The 12381-nt window shown below is 41.5% G+C and overlaps 2 protein-coding genes across 2 annotated transcripts; one reads left to right on the forward strand and one right to left on the reverse strand.

The window, feature by feature from the left end:
- Nucleotides 1-264: 264 nt before the first annotated feature.
- Nucleotides 265-2432, forward strand: LOC109214653. The gene is made up of 4 exons (XM_019378592.1): nucleotides 265-305; nucleotides 455-1187; nucleotides 1251-2083; nucleotides 2165-2432. The coding sequence occupies exons 1-4, from the start codon at nucleotides 265-267 to the stop codon at nucleotides 2430-2432; spliced, it is 1875 nt and encodes a 624-aa protein (XP_019234137.1).
- Nucleotides 2433-6322: 3890 nt separating this feature from the next.
- LOC109214656 (cation/H(+) antiporter 15-like) lies at nucleotides 6323-10649 on the reverse strand. Its single transcript, XM_019378595.1, has 3 exons — nucleotides 10137-10649; nucleotides 7996-8961; nucleotides 6323-7910 (listed from the first exon to the last, which is right to left on the reverse strand). Exons 1-3 carry the CDS (start codon nucleotides 10359-10361, stop codon nucleotides 6609-6611), a joined length of 2493 nt encoding a protein of 830 aa, XP_019234140.1. The 5' UTR covers nucleotides 10362-10649; the 3' UTR covers nucleotides 6323-6608.
- Between the last annotated feature and the right edge of the window lie 1732 nt (nucleotides 10650-12381).

A 12381-nucleotide genomic window follows, 5' to 3' on the forward strand; every position in this document is an offset into this window, starting at 1 on the left:
AGGTCACCCCTAATGCACAAAGCGACTTCAATTGAAAGTAAATTTGGGTAAATATCTCTCAAATTTTATAATCAACTGGTTTACTATCTTTATTTAGATAAAGCAACCTTAATGAGGCGCAGATGATCAGTAACCCAATTAATGCTAAGATGATATCAAACTATTATACTTCATACATACTACAGATACACATTATATCTAATTTAGCCAGGCTAGCTCCTTTTGCTTAGCTTAATGACTTAATTGTCATGGTTTAGATAAGCAATGATTAATTGCTTAGCCAAAAATGAAATCTTAAGTGCCAGGTCTGTATTTTTGACCATAGATTTACTTTTCAAACCACATAGGTCACCCCTAATGCACAAAGCGACTTCAATTGAAAGTAAATTTGGGTAAATATCTCTCAATTTTTATAATCAACTGGTTAAATGAAATCTTAAGTGGGGGTGAGCAGGGGGGCAGGGAGCGGCTCTGTGGGTGGGGCGGGAGGCAAGGGTGGGAAGGGGATAGCGGGCGCTCATAGATTGAGGATCGGGTCGTGGAACATAGGCACCCTGACGGGTAAGTCCATTGAGTTGGCGAAGATTCTTCAGAAAAGGAGAGTCAGCATAGCTTGTGTGCAGGAGACTAGGTGGAAAGGGTCGAAGGCGAGGAATGTAGACGGGTATAAGCTGTGGTATTCTGGGGTCGTGAGGGGTAAGAATGGAGTGGGTATCTTGGTGGATAGGGATCTTAGGGAGTCCATGGTGGAGGTTAGGCGAGTGAACGATAGGTTAATGTCTATTAATTTGGTTATTGGTGGTTGGGTCCTCAATGTCATCAGCGCTTACGCGCCGCAAGCAGGCCTAGACGAGGAGGTTAAGAGGCGCCTTTGGGAGGGCTTGGACGAGTTGGTGAGTAGTATTCCCCAATCTGAGAAGTTAGTTATTGGAGGGGATTTTAATGGTCATATTGGGGCTGATGCTGGTGGTTATGGTGAGGTGCATGGTGGCTTTGGCCTTGGGGTTAGGAACGGAGGAGGCACTTTGCTGCTTGATTTCGCCAGGGCTTTCGAGCTTTTGATTGCGAACTCGTCATTTCAGAAGAGGGAGGAGCATTTGGTTACTTTCAAAATTTCGGCGGCGAGGACTCAGATTGATTACCTCCTCCTCAGAAGGAGCGATAGAGGGTTGTGCAAGGACTGTAAGGTTATCCCGGGAGAGTCCCTTTCGACTCTTCATAGACTCCTAGTGATAGATGTCGGTCTCTAGGTGAAGAGGAAGAGGAGGGGTGCTCGGGGCAGGCCGCGGATTAGATGGGGATCTTTGACTAAGGAGAAAGCCCAGGAGTTGGAGAGGAGGTTAGCTGATGGTGGAGCTTGGAGAAGTTCTGGGGAAGCGGACGCAATGTGGTCAGTGACGGCGAACTTGGTTAGGGAGGCAGCACGGGATGTGCTCGGGGTAGCCAAGGGCTATTCAGGCAGACATCAAGGTGACTGGTGGTGGAACGATGTAGTCCAAGGAAGAGTGGAGGCGAAGAAGGCGGCATTTTCTAAGTTGGCAGGGAGCTCAAGCGAGGAAGAAAGGAGAGTCAACAGGGAGAACTACAAGGTGGCGAGGAAGGAAGCGAAGCTGGCGGTCACGGAAGCAAAAAATGCGGCGTTTGGTCGCATGTACGAGGAATTGGGGGAGAAAGGCGGGGACAGGAAGTTATTCAGGTTGGCTAAAGTGAGGGAGAGGAAGGCGCGGGATCTAGACCAAGTTAGGTGCATCAAGGACGAGAATGGTAGAGTTCTGATGGGGGAGTCTCAAGTCAAGCAGAGGTGGCAGGCGTACTTTCGAGACCTGCTTAACGAGGAGGGGGATCGAGTCGTAGAGCTAGGGGAGTTGGGGAATTCAGAGTGTCATAGAGACCTTGGGTACTGCAGGCGCATTAGGGTGGAGGAGGTCGTGGGGGCTTTGCATAGGATGAGTAGGGGTCGAGCGACCGGGCCAGACGAAATCCCGGTGGAGTTCTGGAAATGCATAGGTAGGCCAGGGGTAGAGTGGTTGTCCAGGTTGTTCAATGTGATCTTGAGGACTAAGAGGATGCCGGAGGAGTGGAGGTGGAGTACGGTGGTGCCCGTGTATAAGAACAAAGGGGATATCCAGTGTTGTAACAACTATAGGGGTATCAAATTACTAAGCCACACCATGAAAGTCTGGGAGCGGGTGGTTGAGGCGAGGGTGAGGGAGATGACGTCTATATCCGTGAACCAGTTTAGTTTCATGCCGGGCCGCTCCACTACAGAAGCTATCCACCTTGTCAGGAGATTGGTGGAACACTTCAGGGATAAGAAGAAGGACCTGCACATGGTGTTTATCGACTTGGGAGAAGGCGTACGACAAGGTCCAAGGGAGGTGCTATGGAGGTGTCTGGAGGCGAAGAGCGTGCGGAAGCCTACATCAGAGTGAATCAAGGACATGTACGATGGAGCTAAGACTAGGGTTAGGATGGTTGGTGGCGACTCAGACCATTTTCCGGTGGTAATGGCTTCATCAAGGATCTGCACTTAGCCCTCTCTTATTTGCTTTGGTGATGGATGCTATACACGCCATATTCAAGGGATGTGCCATGGTGTATGCTTTTTGCTGATGACATAGTCCTAATAGACGAGAGAGGGTTGGTGTACGAGAGGTTGAGGTCTGGAGGCAGACTATCGAGTCCAAGGGTTTCAAACTAAGCAGGGCTAAGACAGAGTACCTGGAGTGCAAGTTTAGCGCCGAGCCGAGCGAAGTAGGCAGGGACGTCAAGCTTGGATCTCAGGTCATCGCCAAGAGGGACAGTTTCAGATATCTCTGGTCGGTGATTCAGGGGGACGGGAGATCGACGGGGATGTCACGCACCGTATAGGGGCGGGGTGGTCGAAATGGAGGCTTCTCATCGGAGTCTTGTGTGACAAGAAAGTGCCACAGAAATCAAGGGAAGTTTTATAGAGTTGTGGTTAGACCTGCCATGTTGTATGGGCTGAGTGCTGGCCGGTAAAGACTCACCCTATGTCCAGAGAATGAAGGTTGCGGAGATGAGGATGCTCAGGTGGATGTGCGGGCTCACCAGGTTAGATAGGATTAGAATGAAGTTATTCGGGAGAAGGTGGGGGTGTCCCAGTAGATGCAGAAGAATGCAGGAAGCGAGGCTCAGGTGGTACGGGCATGTGCGGAGGAGAAGCCCCGATGCCCCGGTGAGGAGTTGTGAGCGGCTGGCGGTGGTTGGCGCGAGTCGAGGCAGAGGGAGGCCCAAGAGGTATTGGGGAGAGGTGATTAGGCAGGACATGGTTAGAATGCGGATTTCCGAGGACATGGCCCTGGATAGGAAAGTCTGGAGGTCTAGTATCAGGATTGCAGGATAGGGGCGTCTAGAATTTTTCGTACTTCTGTCCCGGGGCTGGGGGGGGGGGGTAGGGCTCTCCATAGATGATCTGTGTATTGTATTGTGCCCCCTTATGGTAGTTACTGGTCGATATATTTGCATGCCATTTTATTTATGGTTTATGTTTAGATAATTATTTATGTGATTTCTGCTGGAGTTACTAATGCTCTTTTGCTTTTTGCTTTTTGCTTTTTGTTTTTGCTTTCCTTTTCCTTTTCCTGAGCCGAGGGTCGATTGGAAACAGCCTCTCTGCTCTTTCGGGTAGGGGTAAAGCCTGTGTACGTATTACCCTCCCCAGACCCCACCTTGTGGGACTATACTGGGTAACGGAGGAAAGTTGTCTCAAAAAGACCTAAAACTTCTCATAATCAATGACAATTAGACCTGTCAAATGGGCCGGGTCGACCCACGAACCGGCCCACACAACCCATTACATTTGAGAGAAACTTTCAGAAACCACTATGTTTTAGTGGTTATTAGCTAGTTGTAGCTACCATTTACTATATTACTTCCTATAGCTATGTTTTCAGGTTTCTTAGAGTGTATTCGTTGTATTTAAGCTACTGTATTCATGAATACAGTAGCATTTCTAGGCGTGAAACAGGGGATTACAGCTAGACAGATTTTTGTATTCGATTGTATTCACGGTGTAAATAGCGCAATTCATGGTCTATTCAGCTGTTTTTAAACGGAAAGTGAATTAATTAACATAATAGAATCCTAATATAACTCAACAAACTCAATTATAACACACAAAATTTGTATTTCCAGTTATAAAAAAGATTCTCAACCAAAAAATACCCCAAAAACATAGCAATCTTCAGAGAAAATATGCTGAATATTTTTCCCAGCCGATAAATACGACAAAAACAGAGCAATTTGAATACATATATACATCTGAATACATAAATTATATTAATTAAAAAAATATATGAATATATTCATGGAATACAACGAGACAGTGAATACAATAAAATACATGGAATACAACGAGATACATTGAAATACAATGAAAAAAAGACAATGAATACAATGAAATACATGGAAATACAGCGAGATACATTGAAATACATTAAAATATATTAACAGAAAATTCAAGTTGCTCAGCCCCAAACTCCGTCGTCTTTGTTCAAGAACGAACCCTAATGTTTATTTTCGCTCAATTCCCCTGTCCGTTTCTAGGCCAACAGCACTACCATTGATCTATGGGCAGATAGCATATCAGTAAAGCCATTTTCTCTAAAGGAGTGGAAATCTCATCAAAATCTAAGCACCGAAGAGGTGAATGAAATTAAATATTATACATCTCACTGAACCGTTAATTGAAAACACTCGACATGCATATATTAAACGTATCCCTTCCTTCAACTTGATGGATTTGATGCTTTGCCGGAGAGTACTGGTAGTAAGATGAAAGTGGAAGATGAGAGAGAGGGAGGGAGAATAGATATGGGATGGGGGATACGAGAAATTTGAGGGGATAGGAGAAATTTGAGTGGAGAGAGAAAAATAATACAAAGCTTATTTTATCGCTTAAGGAGAGGAGGTGACTATAAATAGATATTTGGCTATAAAAAATCAAAAGATAGCTATGGAATATAATTTTTTAAAAGGGTATTTATTTAAAATAAATAAGGTATCAACCTTTGTTATAGGAGGTAACTAATCCTAAATTTGATCCTTTAACCGGTCCATGACCCACGAAACCCTAACCGGACCAACCATTAATTTAAGGGGCCTGGGTCGGGCTATAATATTTTGACCCACTGAACCGGACCGGACCGGAACCGGTAGCTGACCCACAGGTCAACCGGCCCGGACCAGCTCACACATATATATATTTAGACAAGTGGTAAAAAACTGAATTCAAATATTGAAGAAAGAATATAGTACTAGACACTATGAGACGTCATGTCGAAATAGTCGAATTCCATATGGTTTAGACTATTAGTTATAGAAATAGTCGAATTCCATATGTTTCTCAAGTCTTAATGTTAATAAAGTATGATTTTTCTTTCATTTTTATTCTAACCGGCTTCAAGGACATGTAGTAATTTCAAGTTCGTATATATGTATAAAGTTTGAAATTTTTGTCATTTATTAGTTTTTAACTTTTCTTAAATTAAATTGGATTTGGCCCATTAGGGCCCGGGTTAGGGGATTACGGGTTACGGGTCCGTGTCGGATCAATATGTTTTGATTAATGGGTCAAATTCGGACCCGCCCCTATAAGAAAGTGAACCGGACCGGCCCGGTTAAGGACCCACTGGCCAAGAGTCAATGAGTTCGGGTCCGGGTCGGGTCGACCCATTTAACAGGTCTAATGAGAATTTAGCTAAAAACAGAATATATTAATAGCCCGTTTGGCCAAGCTTCTAAAATCAGCTTATTTTGAGAAGTGTTTTTCTCAAAAGTACTTTTTAATAAAGTGCTTTTGGTGAGAAGTAGTTTGTGTTTGGCTAATTCATTTGAAAAGCACTTTTGAGCAGTAATTAGTGTTTGGCCAAGCTTTTGAAAACTGCTTCTAAGTGTATTTTTCTCAAAAGTGCTTATCAGAAAAGTGCTTTTGGAGGGAAACTACTTTTTTCTGCTTCTCCAAAACTGCTTCTGCTTCTCATCAAAAGCATTTTTTTTCCTTCCAAAAGCTTGGCCAAACACCTCAATTTTTTGTCAAAAGTGCTTTTGGCCCAAAAAAACACTTTTGGCCCAAAAAAAAGCTTGGCCAAACAGGCTATAAGTCTACCGTTACTCTGGTTGGACAGTTGCACGTCCTTGCAGGAATAAGTGTGAGATTTAGAGAATTTAGTTTAGGGAGCACCTAATTTTCCTTAGAAGAAAAATTATTTATTACTGATGATGAATAAAAATGATTCATATAATCGACGCTAACAAGTTTGGAATATGGTATATAGTTGGTTAAATAAAGAAAACTAAAGGAGTAAAGCTCCTGCCTGGAATCAATTTGCTGTCTTTCACTATGGTTCACTTTGCCTCAACACATTTTACATTGGCATAAAATGTCAGATATTCAAGTTTTAAAAATTTCAAAGTTACATTTTTACTACAATTACAAAGCAAGCCTCATCATTCAACCCCACTTCAATTTTTGTCAGATGAAAGCCAATATATCATTGATTCTTGCAGGAACTTTTGTATCTGAAGTCTCAACCAATTCCAATTCCACCCCATTTTGTCATCAGCCTAAGCTAAGACTTTGCATTTTAGACTCGTGGCATATGTTCCGGCCGCCTCCTAAAACTGGAAAACACGTCCCCAGCTTCACTATCTGCGTGTTGCATGTCCATGTCCATGTCCATCCCGAGTCCTATCCGCTCACTCATCGATCCATAAGAATTTACCGAACCATCTCCAATTGGTTTAACATACTGCTGCATCACCAGCACAGAGAATGTGGAATCGAATTCGGATGTCACTAAAAGATCACCAATAGCCCCGAGCTCAGGGCAGTCACACCAATCGACTAGACCAGCTGTTAGTGGTGACACTATGCCTCGACCTTTTCCTACGATGTAGAGATCATAGTTATGCTGGTCCATTAGTTTTATTGCCTTGACGGCTTCTTCTACATCATTCAGCAACAATTCTATGTATTTTACTGATTTGTCATTGGCTGTGCTGATCTTGAACCTGTTCAAGAACTCTTCATCTAGCAACTTTTCGCTCTCTTTGTCAATGTGGACGTTTACATGACTTTCTTCAGCAAATTCCATTGGTTCTATATCTGTAGCACCTTCTCCTGGTATAAACTTAACCACAGTTAGGCGTGTATCTGGACGATCAACCATTCTCAACGCGTAAGCCAGAGCTTCCCTATCATCAGGACCTCCGAAGTAAAGGACAACGATATTTTTTGCGTAGTCACTTGTCTCAGCAAGGCCACGATCGATGAGGATTCCCACAGAACAAGGAGCATTAGCGAGCACACCCTCGTTGACAGCCCGAATTTCAGGGTTAACATCCTCCATTTCACCAGCGAGGCTTCGTTGTTTGTGGAAAGGGAGTATGATGAAAGCTGCACGCTTGTCTTTGGCAATGTTGCATATATCTTCATCCATAGTGGACAAAGCACACCTTGCTGTAAGTACTTGAACCATCACACCATCTGATCGTAGCTCATAGTTGTCGAATGCAGCAATGATCTGTCTCGTTTGTGCCTCCTCGTGGCCAAGACTTCTCGAGCCTCGTTTACCTGAGGTGTGGACTTCTAGCATCGATGATGCACGCCCGACTAGTTCTACTACTTGGAGAGCAAAGACAGTTATTGGGGCTGCTGGTGTAGAATTCGACGAGCCAAGAAGGTTGATGACCGAAGGGATGTCGTGCGCGGCATGGATGCACGCGAGCACCCGAAGCTCTTCCTCCACTTTAGCTTTCTGTATAGTCCTTCGTTTATGGGGCGCCAATTCCTGCGAGGGACGATGGAGCATAGTGATCGGTGTGACAATCACCGTCATCACCAAAATGCCGGTCACCATAAGAGAGTATAATTGGGTGTTCAAAATCTGATCAAGATTTTAAAACAAGATGGTTAGCCTAAAAATCGATTTCCAGTAAAGCAAAACGACGAGTGGGAGGGGAAAAACTTACCTGTTGTGCCTGACCTGCTTCAATAATGATCAAGGCCATGAGACTTTTGGTATTGCTAAGTATTCCAACAGCCAAGGCCTCCTTAATAGACATGTCAGAGAAGAAAGTAGCAGCAAATGTGCTCAAGATTTTGGCTGAAACAAATAGAATAATGTAGCCAACAATTTCATAAATACTACCCATGGCTCTGAAATTGGTTCTGAGTCCACAAACAACAAAGAAAGTTGGCATAAGAAATCCCATCACAAAATCATCAAGCTTATCCAAGATTGCTGCTTGAAGCATTTGGTTAGGTACACTCAATCCAAACAGAAAAGCACCAATTATAGGGTGTGTACCCAAAGCATCCGTTATAACTCCCGAAATTGCCATACCAGCAAGAATTGAACATACAAAGAACTCACTATATCCTTGTCCTTCTGGCAATTTTCGGATGATCCAACCAATGGCGCGACGGAGATAAAAGACACAGAACAAGGCGTAGGCAATCGTGCAAATTACAGCCCAATGGATGTTAGTTGTACTCCCTGTGACTACATAACCTAGTGCCAAAATAAACCATGCACCAATATCATTGATTGCAGCTGAAGACATGGCCATTTTCCCAATGTCAGTTTGGAGGATCTTCTGTTTGTCAAGTATCTTAGCCAAGACAGAGAACCCTGTAACAGTGAGAGCACCACCATAGAAAATGAAACCTCTAGCATCTTCGTCGCGATAGAGTGAGAAAAACAATATTGTGCCCATGACAAAAGGGATAATGATCCCTATAACAGCCACATTCCTAGCCTTTATTCCGATTCGAAGAACTGATTTTATATCCATCTGTAATCCCACCAGAAACCCATAAAACACAAGGGCTACATGAGCCATTGTCTCAATCACATGGAAGTTGTAGTTTGGGAAAAGCTGCCTCCTATACTTTACTATCTGTCCAAGTGCTGAAGGACCCAAAAGTATGCCACTCTACAAACAAAAATCATTGCTTAGTTCCTTAAACTTTTCTTCTATACATGTCCATATCAAAGTTATAACTGCAGAATAGTACAAGAAAGGTACAAAGTAGTTCATGTAGCTCAAATAGGATTGTCAAAATCTAAGTTGCTCGGATACAGGTGCGTGTGTTCGACACGGGTGAGGATCTAGAGGTCGGATCCTTCGAGATGTAAATTCTAAGATTCGGGAATACAGGTGTTGGGTTCCGGTACGGATTCCATACCCACACCCATACTAGTGTCGTGTCGATACGGGTGCGGCACCTACACTGCCGTGTCGGAGCAACTTAGGTCAAAATGGTTTCTTCATTCACATTGATTTATGTATACAAGTAAAGGAAACTTAAGTTTATAACTAACCATTAAGTGCTAACAACAAAATAGACAACCAAGACTCTATTAATCTTGAACAACTATAATAGATTGTAATGAGCTGAATATTATTAAAGATGCTAAATTGTGTACAAATTCATACTATGTAATAGTATTGAACTTATAAGAACAAATACTACGCTTGATCTTAGCCAAGAAGCCAAAAAGGTATATTTCCATATGCGTAAAGTCTTCATGGACAAAGTTATCCTGTACCTATGCAAGTGGAAGGTAGCAGGTACCGGTGAATTGTCAAAGTGCAATCAAACAAACCCGGGCATCACCGTTATTAAAAAAGAAAAAGTTTCTAATATTAACCTTGAGATATTTACAGTCTACTATCAACACATTCTTCCTATAGTATAACAAATGAACACGCGATTTACCTTTGGAAACATCATGCTGTCGGAGGAGCTTAAATGTTGTTTAATTCAATTATCAAAATATGTGGAAATTCCACAGTTCAAATATTGTCCGCCTATCTCAAATTCCACCCTAAATGTACAAGAAAATGTTTCATGCAATGGACAAAGGGCAACCCGGTGCACTAAGCTCTCGCTTATGCGTAGGGTCCGGAGAAGTGCCGGACCACAAAGGTATATTCTACATAGCCTTACCCTGCATTTTTGCAAGAGGCTGTTTTCACGGCTCGAACTCCTAGTCACGTGGCAGCAACTTTACCAGTTACGCCAAGGTTTCCCTTCTTTAATGCAATGGGCAAAGAATTAAGATAATTCCAAGAACTGTTTGAGGAAGAAATTAATGTATACTTACAATAATTTCAGCAACAAAAGGAGGTTGCCTTGTGATTTTAAGGGCAAACATGACAAGACGGGTGATCAAGATAGCTAAGGAAATCTGAACGAAGAAAAGAGGAATAATTGGTGTCAAAGGATCAGGTCCTTCCCAAACACCATTTAACCTGTAAATTGTCTGTGCATAACACAGAATTTTTTCATTTAATTTTTCAGTATCAATAGGTGGTTCTAAATCTGCCATTTCTTGATTGCCAGAGATTGATGTTTGGAAAAAAAAAGATTTTTACCACCTTAATCAACAAATTTTGCAATCAAAATTTGTACATTATTATGAGGAAAAAATGTTTTTCTCTTTTCTTCTTGTTTTCCTTGAGTTTTTTCTTGAGCCCCTTTTTTTCTTGTCATGTGCCAGGGTAGGGAACAACCCTGGCTACAACCCTGTCTTTAGATTCAGCCACCAAAATTTATGAAGGTTTGTGTTAACATGAGGAAACTACAAAGAAGAAGAAATAAGAAATAAAATATGGATTGATGAATGTGAAAAATAGTAAAATGTAATCTCTACCAACAAAGCTTTGTTTCAAAATGAATGGTTTTCCGCTCAATTAGGAAAGCTTAAACCTTTTTCTTTCTTTCTTTTCAGGTTGTTATTTGACATGCAGATGAATAAATATGACTGACATGCCTATTTATTTATGTACTACTTTTTGTCCTTTACTAAAACTAGTCTTAACGAGATAATTCTATCATTAACTTTTTTATTTCGACTAATTTAAGTTTAGGTCTTCATTCTATGATGGTACTGACCCCTGTTTTTATTTTTATCTACTAGTTAACAATATCATAACTAAATAACTCATGTTACCAACCTCTCTAAACGTTTTCCTTGTCTCTTTAGCTCCTGTTTGGACATAAATATTTTTACTTTTAAAAAGAAAAAATTAAAAATATTTTCTTTTAAAACAAAATTATTATTATTTGTTCATAGAATTTGATCAGTTTTTAAAAATAAAATTAAGAAAAAATTTCAAGTTCCAAAAATTTGTTCGGGCTAGTTTATGGGTGAATATTTTTGAGAAAATGAAACTATATAACCGCTCTCAAAATAATACCCCAATTTTTTTCTTCCATTCATAAGTTTCAACCTTTTTCCAAGCAAAATGGATGTTCAAACATAATTTCAACTTCCAAAAGTTATTTTTTAACACAACTATAATTTTTTTTTTTTAAATTTCAACCAAATCTTATCCAAACGCCTATTTGATTTCTTATAAACACACATCATCAACACCTCTAATTTTAAAGATACATATGTAATTCGGTTGAACTTCCTATCTATTAGGACCGAAAAAAAAGTCAGGTGTCATGCGGAAGCTAGCAAAGCAAACCTTTAACGACGATAAATCAGACAACAAAGGAGAAATCTACCAAAAGAGACACAAACATTTAACGTGGTTCGGTCAACTGACCTACGTCCACGATGGAGATGAGCAATCCACTATATAAAAAAGAGAGTACAAAATATCGAGAGAACAACCTCACGAAGAGGCAAACACAAGTGACACACTAACACTTGTCCCGTAAAGTTCTCCCCCTAGACACGACTCTCAAGCCCCCTATGGCTACATTGTGGATGCTGCTGAATGAGAAGGAAGGATCCTCAATTTATAGAAGTCCAAACCTTTTCCTACAATAAAAAGGACTAGCCAAATATTGGAGATTTATAATTTTCTTTTACAAAAAAAGGAAAACCTAGTTAAGGTAATTATATTGCCCTTTTCCTTCAAGAGATAGGAAAACCAAATATGGTAAGAAAATTATGGCAAACACCTAACAATTCTCCCCCTTGGCCTGAATTTTCTGACAAAATAAACTTGATCCACCTTTTTCACATAGCCTTCAATAGGTCGCATCTCCAAATCTTCGCCACAAAGTTTGTCTCAACGTGCGTAGCACACCGGTCAAATTTCTCAGACAAATATTACGATTATCGTCAAATATGTCGCGGCTAGAACTGAACACGCCAAGATGAACCCGTCTTGAGCCTCGCTCTGATACCAATTGTTGGGATAAACTAGCCCAAATACACTGTTAATATGGTGTGATATTGTCCGCTTTGGGCCAAGCCCGCACGGTTTTCCCCAAAAGGCCTCACACCATGTGGGACTTTGTTCCCAACAATCTCCCCCTCGAACTAAGTTCCACGTGGCCCACTACCACGATCCACGAGTCAATTTTCGAGATTCACTGTGTGCCACCCA

Source organism: Nicotiana attenuata, unplaced genomic scaffold (assembly GCF_001879085.1).
Source record: "Nicotiana attenuata strain UT unplaced genomic scaffold, NIATTr2, whole genome shotgun sequence".
Classification (NCBI taxonomy): Eukaryota; Viridiplantae; Streptophyta; class Magnoliopsida; order Solanales; family Solanaceae; genus Nicotiana; species Nicotiana attenuata.